The sequence below is a fragment of the Mercurialis annua genome, linkage group LG8, assembly GCF_937616625.2.
Source record: "Mercurialis annua linkage group LG8, ddMerAnnu1.2, whole genome shotgun sequence".
Classification (NCBI taxonomy): Eukaryota; Viridiplantae; Streptophyta; class Magnoliopsida; order Malpighiales; family Euphorbiaceae; genus Mercurialis; species Mercurialis annua.
Window position 1 is genome coordinate 35113889 of NC_065577.1, and position 20141 is coordinate 35134029.

Below are 20141 nucleotides of genomic sequence, written 5' to 3' on the forward strand. Positions count from 1 at the left end.
GAATCCCCGATCTCATGCAATGGAAGGATTTGGCCATTAGGCCAAGCCTTCACATGACTTTTAACGTCTGCAACGAATTAAACATATTATTTAAAATATGATTAATTACTCAAAATCCCCCCACCTTTAACCTCTTTTGCAAATATAGCCTGACGTGGGAATTTCTCCAATTTTACCCTAATTTGCCCTTTTATGTTTCAATTGTACTCCAAACATTAAATTGACCTCTTTTCACTTATAAAAAAGTTTAAAATAATATTTTATTTTTTATATTATTAATAATATTAGATTCTAATTGAAATATAGGCTAAAAATAGAAAATTATTTTAAACTTTTTTTCAAGCGAAAAGAGGTCAATTTAATGCTTTAAGATACAATTGAAACATAAAATGGCAAATGAGGATAAAATTGAAGAAATTTCTACGTCGGGGTATATTTGCAAAAAGATAAAGGTGGGGGGTTTTGAGTGATTAAACCTTTAAAATATGCATTCTATATTTTATTTTTTAAAAGAGTTAATTATATATAAAATCACTATCTTTACACGAAAACTCTAAAATAAGAGGACTTTTAAAACGTGTCAATTCAGGATATCACTTTTTATTTTTTTCAAAAAAAAAACATGAGCACATTTTCAGGTGAAATTTCGCTGAATTAGACACACGATGAGAATGCCACGTGTCATGCCACGTCAACAAAAATGCCACTAAAAATTGCTGATGTTGTTTTTAAAGAGAAACGAGGTGGTGTTCTGAATTGACACATTTTAAAGATTGTGTTATTTTTGAGATTTCGTATAAGTTGGTGATTTTATATGTAATTAATTTTTTTTTGAAATTTGACATTATGTATCCTATCATTTTGTTCTGTCTGTTAAAGCTTATGTGAGAAAATGGAGCATAAACCGCATAATGCTAAATCAACGACATCTTGATATCCCTATATAGAGTTATTGTATAATACATTTTGACGTTTCACGTTTGTACTAATTTCAGCACGTCATTTTAAATTTAGCTCATTCGCAACTCAGGCTTTCAAATAGGCTATGCAATGTAAAAAAATTCAAAAATAAAATATGAAATGCCACATTTTAAATAATGTCTATAAATCACTATAAAATTAAAGGTTATGATTTTATATATAAACAACTCATTCATAAATTATCCAATTTTAACAATATTTATTTATTTAAAATAAAGTGAATTATAAGTTACATTATTACATAATTGTGGGAAAATAGTCGTCATCTCATAATCAAAAATAAGTAATCCATTATTTTTGTGTTTCAATAACAAATTGTAATTAAAAACTTTAATGTGTTAAAAAACCCTAGCCGCACACATCCTCTCCCAACAAAAAAACAAACTCTAAGCTTGGCTTCCTTCAAGGCCACCGCCGATCAATATTTTGATCGACGGTGGTCTCGTTTTCCTTTAGTTTAGTTTTTATTTATATATTTTATATATGATCGTTGTTTTTTGCTATTTTATGTTTTTATTTATGGTTGTTCTTATCTCTCCTTTTATGGAGTTTATATTTTCCTCCGTGGAAATTTTATATTGCCCTTTATGGGATTTGATGTTCCCTTTGTGGATCTTCTATTGCGGTGCAGATTTAAATCGTTTATGATGGAATTTTTATTTTTAGGTTTTCAATTGAATTCATTCAAATATATAATCCAGTTGAACAATTCAGATTGAAACCGTCAGAGCTGTGGATTTTGATAAAGTGCACTTTGAATTTAATGCCCAATTGACGAAATCCAGATCAGTTGCGTCCAGAAGACATTGTGATGCTCTATCAACAATTTGCAATTTTCGATTTCATATTGCTATCATCGGGAATTCTTATCTTATTGATTTGCACAGGAGGGATGCAACTTTTATTATTTATTTGTCTTTTAATGTATTCGCAAAAAGCTATATGCTTGAATTGTAATACATTTTCTAGTGCTGCAATAAAATCCTACATTTCTTCTCAAAAAAAAATAACAAATTGTAATTATAATTGTTTGGTCGATATTTTATGGATATGTCGGTTGGAATCAATTAATATATTTTTACAAATGTTTTATCGATTTTTTGATATGTAGTATACTATGGAACCAATTTGACTAATTAATAAAAGAAATTGCTGATTTTTTAAACTGGTAATATACTTTGGAAAAGATTAGGTAACTAAGAATTTTTTTATCATTTTTTGGAGAATTTGTTTCATGTTTTTTTCTTTGATCAATAGTGAACTACGGATTTTATAGTTTACCGTAATATTAACATTTTTTTTTTGTTATTCTATTAGTTAGATTAGATGTGTAAATATTTTGTACAGTACATACAACGAACAAATTAAGTTTTAGGACCAATTTTTTAATAAATGTTTATTTTAAATGATGTATAAGTTTGAAAAATTCCCAATTAAAAAAGTAATTGAATTAATTTCACAAACTTGTATTGAATATATATTTTAACAAATACACTAAAATATTGAAAATAATAATTTTTTTGGATAAATATTGAAAATAATAATTTTTATTTTTTTATTTTATTATAAGGCCTTAATCATATCTACTGATTCTTTTTTGTTAAATGGAGTTGGAGTGAGAGAATGAGGAGAAATCTCCAAGAACTTATCATAAAGATTGACTTAATGAAAACAAATGCAATTAAATCCTTCTCAACTCTTTAATTTGCTTAATTAGGAATATATATTTAATCTGTCGCTGTTAATTGAAAATCAACTCTTTACTTTGCTGAATTGAGATTAAATATTTAATATATTGCTGTTAATTATTCTATCTATTTATTTAAGTGCTATATTTTAATGGAATGACTTCATGAAGTATGATTTGGTTAAATATGTTTACTCCATTTTTTGACCTCCGGTCGCTAATTATTTCTAATCGTTCGAAGTTTTAACAGAGTTTATGATTTTAATATCAGCATAAACTAAAAATTCAAGGAAAAAGCTCCTTAATTATGTACATTATAACTTTGTAAGTACTTCCAATAATTACAATTGATTTCAATTAGGGTGACTTAGCTCTGATTAATTAATGTTCTGGTCCCCTATAAAATTTGAGTCTTTAATGGACTATAACTAACCTAGCATGCCTTAAAAACTCGCTTTAATTTTCAAGCTGATTGACAATGTCTGTGCTGCTAAACTATATCTCTAGGGACAAATACAAATGAGTATTCGTCAATTCGGTTAGATTTAGTTTCGAATATACCAAAATCGACGGTGCGAATTACTATGTAAATGAATGATCGGACCATTGAAATTATTATAAAACACCAAAAAAGTTTCTGATCAAATTTTTTATTTGGTTCGGTTTCAGTTTTTTATTCGGTTTGCACATAAGTTTTTGGGATCGACTGAGACACACTTAGGGGCCGTTTGGTTCGCCAAAAAAAGGGTGGGAATGAGAATGATTCCCATTGTTTGTGTTTGTTTTGTCAAAGTGTACTAGGGAATGAGAATGTGATTACCCCTTCAATGGAAACAATCCATTCCCCCTACCCCATGGGATAGACTTTTGGGAATGAGAATCAAAATTTAACAAAATATTTTAATAATAAGTAATCAATATATAATTATTAAAAAAATTATTTTTAAATATTTATTTTAAAAAATATATTTGAAATAATTAAAAAAAAAATATTTTTTTATTTTTTTTAAAAAAGAAATTTTAAAAATTAATTTAAATTTTTTTAAATTTTTTTTACAATTTAAAAAAAATAAAAAAATATTTATGTAAAAAAATATTTAAAAAAACAAAAAAAAGTATTTTTAATAAATAATAAATAATTTTTTTTATTAAAATTTACTCATTTCCATTCCAACACTAATTTTGAACCAAACAAAAAATGAAAACAATTATTCCCATTCCCATTCCTTTTCATTCCCATTCCGATTCCGATTCCCAACCTCGAACCAAACGGCCCCTTATAGTGTTCCAAATGGTTAAAATCAACAAGGCAAGCCTGCAGATAGAATACAGGCCATGTTTGGTTCATGGAATGGAATAATATGGAATAGAATAGCTATTCCATAAGGAATGGAATAGCCATTCTTTAGTTTTTGAGAGGAGTTCTTATTCCACAAAATCATGGAATAACAATTCTTTGAAATACCTATTTCATGAACCAAAGTAAAGAATTGTCATTCTATACGGAATAGCTATTCCATTCCGCACCTATTCCATGAACCAAACATGGCCACAAAAGAATATGAAAGAAATGTAATTAGTCAAAATGGTTGGAGTCAAAGACCAAAATTGCCAATTATGTAAATCATAAAATAAGATAAAAGAAATAAGAAAAAAATGCTCCATATTATTACACACGGCCTCATCGTAAGAGATCTTTGTATGTATTTATAATTTAAACCAAATTTTATAATTTTATAAAATCATCTTAAATTTATTTCTTCATTGAAATTCTTTCCAATTAATTTTCTAAACAATTTAATTATTTTGTTTTCAGTTGAATTTAAATAGTAATTTTGTAACTAGCAAATTGATTTTATATAATTTTAAAATTTAGATAATAATTTTAAAAAGATTAAAAATAATATCAAATATAATTTTAAATTCTCTAATTTTTGGTAGTTGAAAAGAAAACACAAATTTAAGACTTAAAATGATAAGAAAAGTGAAAAAAAAGGCTTAATCAACAAAAAATGCCAAACCTATACGTTTTGTGTCAATTATAGCCAAACCTTTAAAAATCACCAAATTTAGCCAAACCTTATATGTTCTGTTTCTTTTTTAGCCATTTTTGAATCGAACCGGTTTTTCTGACACCATGTCGTCCACGTCACCGCCAACTAAGCAATTGACTGACATATCAGCTGAAATATTTAAATAAGGTTTGGCTATAACTGACATAAAATGCATAGGTTTGGTATTTTTTGGTGAATAAAACTAATTTTAAAATTAAATAATTAAATGATTAATTATATTATAATAAAATTCATATATATTTAAAAATAATATTTTTATTTAACGCTAATAAAATTAATTTTTTTTAGTAACTTTAAATAATTCTAATAATTTTTTTTACATATTTGATGGATATATAATTAATTTAAATTCTATTAAAAACAAAAAATGTCATGTTCATCTTAAAATTTATTTTTTTAAAATTACATTCGTCGGTTCTTTGACACCGTCGCCGTTTGAGACCCAATTGTTCGTCTTCCGACGAACAATCTGAGAGTAATATACGCAATAAACATACAACAATGTTCATAATTCAACTATACACACATAAACATAAAAATAATCACTAAATAGACTGCTTATTTAAAGGACGAATGTAATTATTTTTTTCATTTTTTTTCTTTAAAAAGTGAAGCTCATTGTGGTGTAATCAATATATATCATGATGTTTATAAGCATAAACACATATGTCATTTTATTTATTACCTAAATCCAGTCATAATAAGATTTCAACAACATTAAAAATAATAAATCAAGTTCAAAATCATCAAGAACATTAAACATTTTCACCAAATTTAATTCAACATTAATTCCTAAGTAATACATTAATTCATTTTTTTAATTACATATTCTGTAAAATATATTATAATATAAATTTATTAAATTTAATTAGATTTAATAAAAAATTAAAATTAATTTTAATTAGTATTAAATAGAAAATATTAATTATTTTTAAATATATATAAATTTTATAAATAATATAATTAATTTACTAATTATTAAATTTAAAAATTGGCTTGAATTTAAAATTAGGGTTATTCACCCAAAAAATACCAAACCTATTTTTTGTGTCAGTTATAGCCAAACCTTATTTAAATATTTCAGCTCACATGCCAGCCAATTGCTTAGTTGGCGGTGACGTGGACGACACGGTGTCAGAAAAACCGGTTCGATTCAAAAATGGCTAAAAAAGAAACAGAACATATAAGGTTTGGCTAAATCTGGTGATTTTTAAAGGTTTGGCTATAATTGACACAAAATGTATAGGTTTGGCATTTTTTGGTGATTAAGCCAAAAAAAAAAGCAAATACATATTGTATTGAGACAAACGATTGAAAAATTTAAATAATTAAGAAAAATGGATCAAATTGCAATGAAAATTGGAATAGTATTATCAAAAAATAAAAAAAATTGGTTTGAATAACAGACACAAAGTTCAATTAGAGTCTTCATGCCCAAAGTGTAATGTTGAGGAAGGAGAGATCAAGCTTTATAGATAAAAAGAGATAATAGTGAAGGTTGGGGCAAAATCAGTTCTTGGACACTCTCATCTAGGGGTGCTTTCGGATCGGTTCGGTTTGAAAAAATTCAAAACCAAACTAAACCACCTCTATTAAAATAAAAACCAGCCTATACTACATCGGTCTATGGTTATATCGGTTTGGTTAACCAAATTTTTGGTTTTTTACAATTTAGTTCGGTCAGTTCTTATATTAAAAAAAAGAACTTAAATTTATCACCAAGTTAAACCAATTTAGCTAAATTTTCTTTAAACATAATTAATTTAGCTAAAAATAAACTTGAATCATATGAATCTTATAGCAGTAAACAGAAAATTTAGTACAATCATCACTTTAACTTCATTCCATTACGAACTTATTTCATAGTAAGCTCAATTTGAACCTTGTAGTTTACATCACACATATCATACAATATGAATCTTATAGCAGTAACAAACTTTTACACTCAATTTTACTATATTATCCCTATTTAAAATCTATTAATGAGTAAATTGTAAGTGGATTAAAGATATTTAGCCAACACAAATAAAAGTGATATACTCAATTTTACTATATTACTGAGATTCGTTATTAAATAGCTTACTAAATCAATTAGCTTTAACTTATTTAAGCTCATAATTGGTATCAGAGCGGGCTATTCATGGCTACTAGCTTATCGGGTATGATTGGTACTTCTGGTTTACCAAAAGGGAACTTAGTTTCCAGACCTCTTCATTTTAATTTCATTAACTATGATTGGTGCAAATACATAATGAATTTTTATATCTAGGTCTCTAATACTAAATGTTGGAGAACTATCATAAGAGGAGTAGATCCACTCATGCGTACTGAATTTAATGTAAATCAGAGAAAGAAAAATGAAGAAGAATATGATGAGGATGACTGGAAAACAACACAACTAAATACCAAATCCATTGTGCATTAGACGCTTGTGACTACAAACAAGTTTGTGATTGTTCAATTGCAAAACGAATCATGGGAACAACTACAAACTACCTTCGTGGGAACTGACTAGGTTAAAGAATCAAAAATCAATATGCTAAAAAGAGACTATGAGCTATTCCAAATGCAACCTGATGAATCCGTGAAGGAGATAAGCTCTTTGTTCTCTGATATAGTAAACTAGATGAAGAGTCTTGCAGAACACATAAGACAAGAAGAACTTGTGAAGAAGTACCTACAATCCCTCACTATTAAATCAAAAAACAAAGTGATTGCCATTTTTGAAAGTAAGGATCTAAATAACTATTCTCTTGATGATCTGATGGGTTCTTTGTTCACTCACGAGCTAATAAAGAAGAAAAGAACTAATCCTTGACTAGAAGAAGATAATTGGCTTAGCCTTAAAAATCAATACTGAAAAAGAAGAAGACTTGAATAGCTTAAAATAAGAGATTGCTCTAACGACTCGTAAATTTCAAAAGATGTTTAGAAAAGGAGGCATACGATATAAAAGTGGCATGACAAAGCACTCAGCCCCAAACCATAAACTAAAAAGGAAGCCCATGGAGCTAATTGCTGTGGATGTAACAACACAACTCACTTTAAAGCTAAATGCCCCAAATTGATGGATAAATATCAAAAAGAAAAATTTGATACAGCCATGAAAGAAACCTAGAATGATAATGTTGAAGAAAGCACTAAAGAAACAAACTTTTGTTTAATGGAAAAAGTTGAGAATAATAATGACACGCAAACCGATGATAGCTTGGAAGCTAACTATTCATAAACTGATCAAGAGGTAAGTTTATCTAACTTTAACACTAATAATCTTCAAAATATGTAATGCTCTTTTTAAAGAATACAAAAATATTTTCAAAAATATTTGAGTCTAAAAGAAAAATGTAAGATTATAGAAGTTGACTGGTCTTACAATACTGAAGCTGATATGATTGATAACTACTATATTAATCCTGTTTAGCCTCCTTATAATTTGATCAATGAGCTTAGACATGCTACTCAAAGATCAAATTTTGAAAATTGAACTTAGGATATCAAACAATATTAAGAAAATTCTTATTAAGATAAATGAAAGACTAAACATCAAGAATATTGGCTTAGCTCAAGATCTTGAGACTTTCACAAACGAAAGAGAAAATCTTGATATTAATTCTTCTTGGAAAAAACATGTGTTTGTCCAAAAGAAAAGATGATATCGGCTACAATACATCTAAAATCCAAGGAAATCAAGTTACTCAATTTGTCAAATCCTCGTCTAGCTCATCTCAACCTATTCATGAAGCTCAAAACTATCCTATAAAAAATGATTGTTTTGACTATAATCGTAAAGGGAATACAGATAAATTTTATGTTCTTAAAAGAAAAGTTGTTTAAGGAAAAAAAACATGAAATGCTAAAACTAGCCTATCTGCCACGCCTAACCCCTCATGATCCAATTTAGCTACGGTAATCAAAACTAACTGATTTTTGCAGGTTTGACTAAAAAGAAAGAAAGCACATGACAACTAGTATGTAGAAAGTGCTTGCTTTAGGCATCTGATGGGTGACAAATCCTAGTTCACCTAGCCAAAGCTAAGCGAAAAAGGAATCGCTAGTTTTAAAGACAATAGTCAAGCTAAAATAATCGGATCAGGTTTGGGAGTACTCATCTATAGAAGATGTGACTCTAGTAAGTGGACTAAAATTCAACTTCCTTAGTGTCAGCTAACTGTGTGACAATAATAGAAGAGTGATACTTGAGCCTAATCATTGCAAAATACAAGGCTTGTCAAACAGAATTTTTTTTATTATAACATCTACCTAATTGATATGGAAAGCATAAGTGATTATGACCTCTGTCTTGATTCAGTTGAAGAGAATTACTAGCTCTGCATAGACGATTAGACATTTTAGCATGAAGTTAATCGACAAACTATTATTCTATCGGCATGTCAAAGGGCTGCCTAGCCTAAAATTTAAAAAAGATAGTATTTGCGATGCATGTCAACAAGGGAAGAAAACAAGTTCAACATTCAAATATAAAAGTCAACTAGTCACTAGTAGGCCATTAGAGCTCCTACATCTTGATTTGTTTGGCCCTATTTTCACAACTAGTTTGAGAGCAAAAGCCTATGTTTTGTTATTGTTGATGTCTACTCAATATCCACATGGACACTCTTTCTTGCCCACAAAGATGAAGGCTTTGAAAAAATCTTTAACCTCTGTAAGATCTCAAATAAAAAAAGGTGTGAACATAACCACGATTCAAAGCGATTATAGAAGAGAATTCGAAAACAAGCTCTTTGAGGCATTTTGCAATGAAAATGGGATTTCTCCCAGCTTCGCAACTCCAAGAACACCTCAATAAAATGGAGTAGTTGAATGGAAGAATATAACTCTTCAGGGGATGGCATGAAAAAAGATTAATGAAGCCAAGCTCACTATATACTGCTAGGCCGAAGCTCTTAGCACATCATGCTACATTCAAAAAAGAGCATTAGTAAGAAATATTGAAAAAGACACTATGAGCTCTAGAAAAATAAAAAAATCCAATCATTGTGTCCTCAAAAGAGATTAATCTAAACATTGTGTCCCCAAAAGGACTTTCGTAGCTCGCAATGTTTAAAATATTCTCTTCTCGGGACAAAAACAAATCATAATTATTTGAGAACCGGAAGTATTTTTGTATTTTTTAATAATTTTACCTTTGGACATAATAAATAAAATATATGTCCAAAAAGCACCAACGTTCTTGTAAAATCATTATTTAATATATACTAATTACTGTATAAATATATTTCAAGAAATATTATGTAGAATTTCACTTAGTGCGAGACATATAGATTTTTATAGCAAACCGAGGTTACTTTTGCTGGGTAGTAAAGCGAAACGAGGTTCATATTATCGGGGAATGCATGCAGAGCATGCTAAACGAGGTTCCTAAGAAAAAAGGTTCCTAGACAAAACGAGGTTTTTGGGCCAAACAAGGTTCCTAGAACGAAAGCGGCAACGACACGAGGCTACCGTGACCCTGCCACTGCGAGGCTTCTAATGGGAATTTCGCGGGCGTTCCAAGTGGAATAATGAGGGGCATTCTGAGAGGCTTGCAAGAGGCATTCTGAGGGATTGAGAGCTTTCCGAGGGACCGACGAGGGTCTTTTAAGAGGCATTCTGAGGGACTCCATAAGGGATTTTGAAGAGCTTCTGATTGGATTTTTGAGGGACTTGCAAGCCGCCTTCCGAGGGGCTTCCGAGATACATTTCGAGATGCATTTTGATGAATTTTTGAGGTCCCACACGTGCACGTGTCTTGAGTCTCGTGTTGCATGTCGAGTGTCGCACCCGCGTCCAGTCCTGCACGTGAACCCGGTCATTATATATACACAAATGTATGTGGGATATTTTTTCGCAATTCCGAGCATTTTCTGCAATTTTCCGCATTTCCTAGCAATTTGGCCACATTTTTCTTGGCGGGCATTTTCATCAATTTTTCCAATCGGGGCATTTCTGTAATATTGTCGCAATGTTTTGAGCATTTTAGCGTAGCGCGTGCGCATGCCTGTGGCTTGTACCACAGACATGGACTTGCGCCAATCTCACGGGGGTGAGGCATGGTGCACCCCCTTAAAGAGTTCTTAGGACTTACGTCTGACTGGTAGGCGGAAACATCACCTTTTCCCAGAGACCCCCAACTTTTTTGAGCTAGGAACAATATTTTGATCCCGTTTTTTGCAGATGTGTTAATATGTATCTCTTTTGAGAACACGAAAATTTGAATATTTTCGTGCGCCGGAGGTATTTTGTTTAATCATTTTAACTTATACAATTTATAAACAATAAAATATACATCCAAAATCACCAAACTTCTTGGAGAGCCTCCCAATAGTTTACTTAACATACCAGAGCGGTGTCGTGTGAAAAACATTTTGCGGAATCAAAAAAAGTCCGGGACCTTGCAATTTTCACACGCAGAATGGTTCGAGAAGTCATAAACGGGAGAATATACATCCAAAAATCACCACATTTTTTGGATATCCCTATAATAATATAATTAATATACCAGAGCGCTATCGTGTGATACAATTTTCATGGAACTAAAGACAGTCTGGGACCCCATGATTTTTGCACGCCAAATGATTCAAAAAATCGTAGAAAAGAGAGTACACAACCGAAAATCAACAAATTTCTTGGAGAGTCTCCCAATAGTTTGCTTGAAATGCATGAGCGGTATCGTATGAGAAATGTTTCGTGGAATTAAAAAAAGTTTGGCACCTTACGATTTTCAAACGCGGAATGGTTCAAGAAGTCGTAAACGGAAGAATATACATTAGAAAATCACCATATTTCTTGGAGAGCCGCCAATAGTTTACTTAACATATCAGAGCGGTATCATGTGAGAAAAGTTTTCCGGAAAAAAAGTATGCAACCTTGTGATATTCGCACGCCGAATGGTTCAAAAAATCATAGAAAAGAAAGTATACATCTGAAAATCACCATATTTCTTAGAGAATCCTCAAATAGTATAATTAAACTATTGAAGTCGTTGTGTACGCAAAATTAACTAAAGTGGGAGAGTTAGTGATTTATTCTGCGGGCTCAAATAGACTACTTAATTGTGAGGAAACTCATTTGAAGGTGAGGCAAAGTAGTTCCAACAAACTACGACACCTTCTCTTTGAATTATATGTTTTCCTTTTTTTTTATGTGAAACTAAGTCTGACTCGCCCTGAAGTAAACTGGCGACATGTATTAGCATGGACAACTTTTTAAGGAGTCGCCAACCTAAAGGCGAACCCGCATAGGTTCACTCGATAAAGATAATGACCGATCTCCTAGGGGTCGACCAAATAACTAAAAAGACAGACTCCCGAAGATAATCTCGATAAGAGATTGAGTCCAGAGTCAACTACAATACTAGAATATAGAAGACAAAATATTCTAGATCCATCGACAAGACTCTTCTAAATAAGAGTAAAGACTAAAATATGAAGACATTCTTATTCAGGACTTCTTCCTAAATATAGAAAGAGAACATTACGCTAAAAGTATGACTCTCTTTCCTAGTTCAAAAAGAATCCTTTTTCTTGTAGGACTCAAATGAGGTCAAATCTCACTACTATAACAGAAGTTGAGGTATGCCTTTTACACACACATTCAATACACTTTTTCCAACTTAAAATCTAAAGTGACTTAAGCATCAGAAAGTTAATCGGACCATCCCCGTCTGATTAGCTATCTATCTTGTTTAGCAGATCACAACCGTTAAGTGGAGTCAACAATACATCATTTCTAAAATTATTATTAAAATAAAAATAATTAATTTAAATCAGTGAACTTTTAAATTTTTTGAGTTTCTAATTTATAAGATAATTATTTATTAAGTTATTACATATAAAAATACTACTTTATTGAATTATTATTTTTAAAAATACTAACTTTAAAATTAATTTAAATTACAAATTTTAATAATAAATAACAATTATACAAATTTATATTTATTAATATTAATTAGGATTCATAGAAAAAATAATGAAAAAGAGTATAGTGATTTCGCTCTAACGTGGAGGGTATACTAATACTTCTTATACCTAAAAGGTTAAACATGTCATGAAATTTTTATACCTATTAGCTTTTATTTCACTTGATTCTTGACAAATATTTCACATGTAGTTTCTGAATTTTTTTTTGATAATTTGAAAAGAAGAGCTTTGTGGGAGGAAATAAATACACGACTTTAACAGTTTACTGTCTAGCATTTATACAATTTTGTATACATGTAGTTCTTTTATGGACAGAATTTTAAAACAATGTCATTGTTTTGATGATATGAAACAACAATCTTATGTCTAAAAGGGCCCGTACGTACAAATTAAATAGTTAAAAGAACAATTTAAATGCTATATATTTGTAATAATAAAAGGAATTAGAATGGATTTAGCGAAAATAGAAATAAGTAATACATAGAAGAAGAGGGGAAATGTTTAAGATCCTAGTTTGTCAAAAATTGGTGTATTAAGCCAATCATATTATAACTCATTAAAATAAGAGTATTTTTTTAAATTTATTTTTTTATTTATATACACTTTTAATAATGATATTATAAATATACTTTAATTTTAATGAGGTGTTATGATATAATTAATTTAGTATACGGATGAAAGTTTACCTAAGAATTTCTCAAAAAAAAAAAGGTCTCCCATTTATTTCTGCAGAATTTCTCCAAAAAGGTCTCCCATTTATTTTTGCATGTATTGAAAGACCAACCAAAGACCCAAATACTTCTTTATAGAAAGGCAACCAAGTGTAGAATTTAAGTGACTCTCACTGATCAAACCCAAATGGAAAAAGTATCACAAAAATGCAAAAAAGTAGAGTCAGAATCTGATTATGAATCAGAATCAGATGATGATGATGAAGAAGAAGAAGAACCAGAGAAGTGGAGAAAACACTACTCATCAAAGCAGAGACTGTTGTTAATTGGAGATGGTGATTTCTCATTTTCGCTCTGCTTAGCTAGGGCTTTTGGTTCTGCTCATAACATGGTTGCCACTACTCTTGACTCTGAAGGTTTATTCTTTTTTGCTTTTCTTGTTAATGGGTGTTTGATTTTTTTATTAAAGATTAAAACTTTGATTGTTTTAGAGTAATGGGTCCTTATATTTTGTTGAAAAAAATGGAATTTTAATCGTTTTTTATATGGCAGAGAATATAGAGAAGAAGTACAGTAATGGAGTAAGTAATGTGAGGGAATTAGAAGAGAGAGGATGCTTGGTGTTGTATGGAGTGGATGCTAGAGAGATGAGACAGCATTTTTTCTTGAGAACTCAAAGATTTGATAGGATTGTGTATAATTTTCCTCATGTCGGTTTCATCTTCCGCGAGGGTAGCTACTGCCAAATCGAGTTGAGTTTCTTTGCATTTGCTTTTCTTAAGCTCTTGGTTTGTTTGTTATGTTTGCTCATTTTTGTTGCTGGTATGTGTTTTTATGCAATTGGGGTTTTGAGTGAGATAGTAGACTATTAGGAAATGTTTGATGGGACCGACGGGGGTTGAGAAGGAGTCGGAAGGGCTCCTTCCCTCTGAAACGGAGGTGTCGGTTTCTAGCCTTAAGCTATAGAGCAGGTTTAAAAACCTTCTGTGGGAGAGCTTTGTTGTCCTACAGGGTCCTATCCGACTCTGTTCCAGATTAGTCGGACAATGGCTCTGGATTTCGGATGGTACTTGTACCTAAAAAGAAAAGAAAACGGCTGATGGGAAAATTCTTGCTTATTTCATTGTGGACCACTTTCACTGCTGTGAACTCCACCGTTTAAAGATAGTGGCGTTCTTGTGAGAGGATCCATGAAGATCCGGTCTTGGTCAGAAACTTCCATGATTGCTCAATGGCTAGTATGGATAGACATTAATCAGGAATTTACAGATAACAAAACTGAAAGAGAGATGTTATAAGAAGATAAAAATTAATTCTTTCGAGTTACATTATGTTTTAGAGCTAAACTTGAATGGTAATAGTTGATGGGGATTTGATCTGTGATCATTTGCGAGAATAGTTGTAATTAGAGCGACTAGTTAGGATAAGTCCTGAGTTTTTATTATGCAAATTATGTTTTCCCAAGAACAACACATCATTGCTTTAGATTAAGAGGAAGCCTATCAACAATTTACTCCATTTGACTGGTAATCTTAAAAGGAGCTGAGCAGGATTACGATTTAGGGCTCAAAAAGCAATTTTTTGAAATTTATTGAGTTAACCAATTTACTCATTTGATTTTTGATCTTTAAAGTTCCTTTTAAGATGATCAAATTGTTGCTTTCGTAGAAGGAAGCATGACAAAGGAATCATAAAATGAAATATATATGTCCATTCCGTAATTGTTACTGTAATAAGGACCGAAGTGTTAGTGAATTTTTCGTCGGAATATGTTTATTAGTTAATTATGGAGAAGTCAATTGATTCTTATTCTTGACCAAAAAAAAATTGATTCTTATTTGATGTGATTGAAATAGGTTGAACAAGTTATTGATAAAGGGATTTCTGTCCAATGCCAAAGTTCTACTAAAAGAAAATAACAGTGAGATTCATGTAACGAACAAAGAAGGCGACCCTTACGATAAATGGGGTTTAGTTAAGAAAGCAAAGAAGATAGGCCTTCTTACGCATGACATAGTTCCCTTCTTCAGAGACGATTATCCTGGGTATAACAACAAAAGAGCTCATGGAATTTTTTCTGATGCTCCATTTGCTTTAGGCAATTGCAGTACTTACAAGTTCAAGGTCGATCACTGAGCCACCCCGGTTCCCCTGGAGAATCACCAATTCATAGCATTTGAGATGTCAATGGAGTCGAAATTCTTCATCCAAGTACGTGTTGCGTAACTAGAATGTGTTCAAGATTTCTTCCGATTTATAATTTTTCTTGTAGATTGCAATTTAAGTTATGAAAAGTATTTGAAATTTAGTGAGTCTTGCATGAAGAATGCTTCTTCCTTAAGAGTACACTTGCCTAGAAAATGTAATCGAATGGAGACAACTTATGAGCTATTCAAATTTCAATAGAGATAAACTCAAAATTAATTTGATGTTAATCGAGTCGAGATTGATCTCGAGCTACTCTAATTAATTTTTTGAGTTGAGTTCGATTATCCACATACGATACTCGAAAAGATCACAAGTTTAATCGAGTTTAAGGTAGTATACAAGTTTACCCTAAGAATAATTCTTAAGGTTATTGTTACTATGCAATTCTCTCTTTTCCGTTTTTCTAAGAACAATTTAAAAGACGTGGCACCATATATCTCAACATTTTATTTTGTCGCATATATAGTCTAAGTGCCTTACGCGACGTCGTATTGGTCATTCACACGACAAAAAATGACATCATTTTTACGGAATATAACGCAAGTCTATAAGATGAAAGTTTGAAAATGTTAAATGCAAGGTGGGACATCTTCTAGTTTGTGCTTTAATAAAAAAACTGCTAAAAGTGTGAATATCTAATAACAATAACCCTAATTCTTATATATATAGCACTTAAACGCTAAAATATCACTACCACATAAGTCACTTTCAGCAACACCGAGTAAGTGTTGCTGTATGTACAAAAACTATTGCCTTAGGTCTATTGCAACGCTTTTAAATCAGCTACATTTGCGGCCGCTGCAATAGGTTTTAATAGCTATGGCAGCAGTTTTTTTATACTATTGTAACAGAAATAAAACTGTTGCAATTATTAAAAAAGGCAACAATTTCAAACATATATTGTAACAGTTTTGTATAGTACTTTAGGCAACATTGACTTTTATAAGGCAACGATTTGTATAGTACTTTAGGCAACAGTTATTTTTATAAGGCAACAATTTATATAGTACTTTAGGCAACATTTACTTTTATAAGGCAACGATTTGTTAGTACTTAGGCAACATTATTTTTATAAGGCAACACTTATATATACTATGATGCAATGGTTTGACTAAAACTTTATCAACGGTTTATATAGAAAATGCAATAGTTTATATTTGAGGAACATAAATTAAAAGCGGAAATTAAAATTATTCGCTAAATTTAGAAACGGAAAACATTCACTATGGGATAACAGAAAATATTCACAAAATTAAAAAACAGAAAATATTCATAAAATTCAAAATCGGAAAATATTTCATCCATCCATTACATCACAAACAGAAAATATTCACCAAAATATGCATAAAAAATACTAAACATTGAGCGCCTTCTCTGCTACGGAATTATTTTCCACAAATATCTTCTTGAAATCCTGCAAAACCACATAAACAATTATACTTAGAATATGCAAACATGATACATAATAAAATAAATGTGCAAAAGAACAAGTACTTAACTAGAGGAGCTGTCGCTAAGTGCACTGCGACCAGGTACAATTACATAATATTAAGAATTTCAAAGTAGAAAACATTAAACTCATACTTGCTGAATCTCTGACTAAGTGCACGTAAAGCAGCTGGTCTTCTTCCCCAACCAAAGACATTTGGCTGAGACATTTCTTGAGAAATTTGTCTTAGATATCTTAAAGCCTGCGTTAAGAGAAAGCGTTGTTACTCTCACTGATGTCAATGTTTTCGATTCATTATAGAGGTAGAAAAATATTATGAATGAGATACGCATAGAAAAGGCTAACTGCCATTGTTGTCTTCTGAGCTAGCAACGTTGACGACTCATAAAAGGGGCGCCACACTTCAGGTACACTCGATAGAAAAAAAATATTTATAAGCATATCAAAATACTTGCATAACCAAGCAAATAATAATATATTTCATATAATGTAAGAATGTATAAATTTTTGAAGCTAACCTGCGAGGGTCACCCAAAACAACACATTGATGTCACCTGTTAGCTTCACCCCATCAAGAAAATCCTATGTTAGCGTGAAAATTAGTAACGGTTATCAATAAGTTCCACAATTATCCAGGATATAGAGAGAGAAGTTTCAGGATATGCCTTTCTTGATCCCCCAAACAACAGACAAGCCACTTTGTTTCCTTTTTGTTCTTCTTCAAGTATTGAGAGAGCAATCTTGGAGTATATGGCTTCATATACATCTGTCAGTGGAGCAAATCTTTTAAATTTTCTACTTGCATACAGTAGTTTCCCGTAAAGTAGTAGTCAAAGAAAAACAAGTGCACATAATTCAATTTCTTGAATCATTATTTAATAATAGATGCCACGAAAAAACTAATTACTCTAATGGAAGCATGTGACAGTACTAAATTACTAATAAAAAACACAAGTTACATAATACATGCTGACACAATTTAAACGTGCAAAATGTCTAAAAAGGTGCTTTCATGGATCAAGCAGGTTCAAATACCATAAGTTGCCTTTGCTTTAACTCTGGAAGCAGCTATTTTTTATCCCGGCTATCTTCACCAGCTTTTAAATATACTGAGCCTACATATATATAAATAAAAAAAATCAATTCTCTATCCTTTTCCATAATAAAAATTCTAATATCATATGGCAAATAGTCAATCCATCTATAAATCACCAAGTAATGGATCCAACAAATTGTCCATAGAGTCGAGGGAAATGAGTATTCAAATCAATAAAAGCAAGTAATGGATCCAACAACACCTCAATGAAGCATCTATCTACTCAGGTTCATAAAAAGAAGAGTATTTTTTTGTCACTAATGGATCTAACAACTCTCAGCTTCAGCTATGAAATAGTCCATAATGGTATTATATAGAAGTCACCTTTGTTGCATTAAGAGCATCTTCAACTCTCAACTTCTTTTCTTTAAGACATGTCTCTGTTTGTGCTCCAACCTATAATTTGAGCAAAAAACATCAGTTGAACAATAAATGATCATTGGACAGTAGTTACTCTATTCTCTTGTATGGCAGGACTGTTATAAACAACAATAAAATGAAGGAAAAAAAACAAAAAACTACAATTAACTGCTGATACAAACAGAAACGTAACGGAACCTCGCCAAATACAACATATAAAGTTCAACTGAGAAAAAGAAAACAACAAACAAAAACTATCAGATACCTATCAGCATCTAAGATAAGAAGACTCTATCTAAGCATTTCTCCATACTTACAGGACATTTACAAGCATCTGTTCAGCTTCTTTCACTACATTCGAAACAAGAGGCTCCCATTCCTATCAAAACCACCAAAATTTCCAATCAAAAATCAGAGAGAGCTTCTATTTTTCTTTTCAAACACAAATTGGTAAAGAAATTACTTAGAAGTAAATTCTATAATAAAAATACCTCAGTTCTGTAAGCGCCAACGCCCAAATTCAACTTGTTAGGGCTGGTATCCTTGTTATAAGCAACAGTAACCTGTTCATTCACATCACAAACCATATAACTTGTCCATCAACAGAATAATAAGAATTAATTGATATAAAAACTAGAAAAATAGCTCCATACCTTGTTAAAGAAAGCAAAAAAAAAACAAAAATCATCCGTTGTAAGCAACACTCACGCATCCAATTAAACAAAATAAACCTAGACCAGAGAAGCACAACATCAGAGAAGAAAATAAAAGTGGATCTTGTCGATTCACTCTACAACTTGTCAAGAGGGACCTGAGCAACTGTACCTCGTGTTACTCACAAACTCTTCCTTCTCACTCACTCCGATGTTTGTGACATTGAAGAAAGTCCGCCTCGAGGAGGAGATCTTCACCGCCATTAAATCTGTCAATAGATAATCGGCTCACTCTGAATCACATGCATCTTGTTTGAATTCGAGTGTTTTCATTATAGTTTTGTAGATATGATCATGAAACCCTAGCTGGTGAACAGTTGTTCGAAAAAAGAAGAAAGAATTTCATCTGAGCGATTTTTATTTGAGAGGGAGAATATGATTTTAATTTATTTTTTAGAATGATTTTAAATTGTTTTATTGTAGATATCTTACACAGTGAGCGACGATTTCTTTTCCCCTTTTTTGCCTAATAACAATTTAAGACAAATTTAGAAATTTGGTAGGTTTACTAAACTTTTATGGTCCTTAATAATTTCGTCCCTAATCTATTAATTTGTTGTAGTGTAGAAATGAGGAGAGTTGGAAAAAAGAATACTGAATAGCAAAGAAGTACACAACATAACAAAAAGTTAGCATTGAAAAAGAGGGTTCAGGGCTTTGACTCGTTATATGGAATGCCATGATTTTCTTCGTCTTCTTTAATTTGAGTCAATAATTTTAGGCTACTGCGACCCAAAATTTTTTTATTCGAGGAAAAGAAACGAATTACGTCCTAAATTTTAGTTATATTTTACATATTCCGATCGGATACAACTACGATTTCAGTTAATAAACTTATTGCGACCAAATTAAACTTCTTCCGCAAATATTCCGTACTTATAGCATCAATTTCTTACAGTGTTATTTACTGATTTTAAAAATTTATTTATTAAATAATTTATTGTTTATTAGAACTTAAATATAATTAAAAATATCATCTGG

General features: G+C 31.0%; 2 protein-coding genes across 11 annotated transcripts; one reads left to right on the plus strand and one right to left on the minus strand.

Moving 5' to 3' along the window:
- The first annotated feature begins 13375 nt into the window (after positions 1-13375).
- On the plus strand, positions 13376-15762 carry LOC126659510 (uncharacterized protein At4g26485-like). Its single transcript, XM_050352801.2, has 3 exons — positions 13376-13749; positions 13886-14084; positions 15190-15762. Exons 1-3 carry the CDS (start codon positions 13521-13523, stop codon positions 15467-15469), a joined length of 708 nt encoding a protein of 235 aa, XP_050208758.1. The 5' UTR covers positions 13376-13520; the 3' UTR covers positions 15470-15762.
- Positions 15763-16793: 1031 nt separating this feature from the next.
- On the minus strand, positions 16794-19723 carry LOC126659461 (homeobox-leucine zipper protein ATHB-8-like). Of its 10 annotated transcripts, none has more exons than XR_007634970.2 (10): positions 19273-19723; positions 19101-19178; positions 18939-19010; positions 18765-18826; positions 18412-18483; positions 18027-18106; positions 17510-17757; positions 17320-17403; positions 17126-17232; positions 16794-16955 (listed from the first exon to the last, which is right to left on the minus strand). XR_007634970.2 is itself a non-coding variant. In XM_050352753.2 (3 exons), exons 1-3 carry the CDS (start codon positions 17430-17432, stop codon positions 16919-16921), a joined length of 240 nt encoding a protein of 79 aa, XP_050208710.1. In that variant the 5' UTR covers positions 17433-17483; the 3' UTR covers positions 16794-16918. The 10 variants fall into 10 exon arrangements, 1 of the variants encoding a protein (XP_050208710.1); XR_007634967.2 differs by having other exon boundaries at positions 17320-17392; positions 19273-19721; XR_007634969.2 differs by having other exon boundaries at positions 17337-17403; positions 19273-19721.
- Positions 19724-20141: the final 418 nt, after the last annotated feature.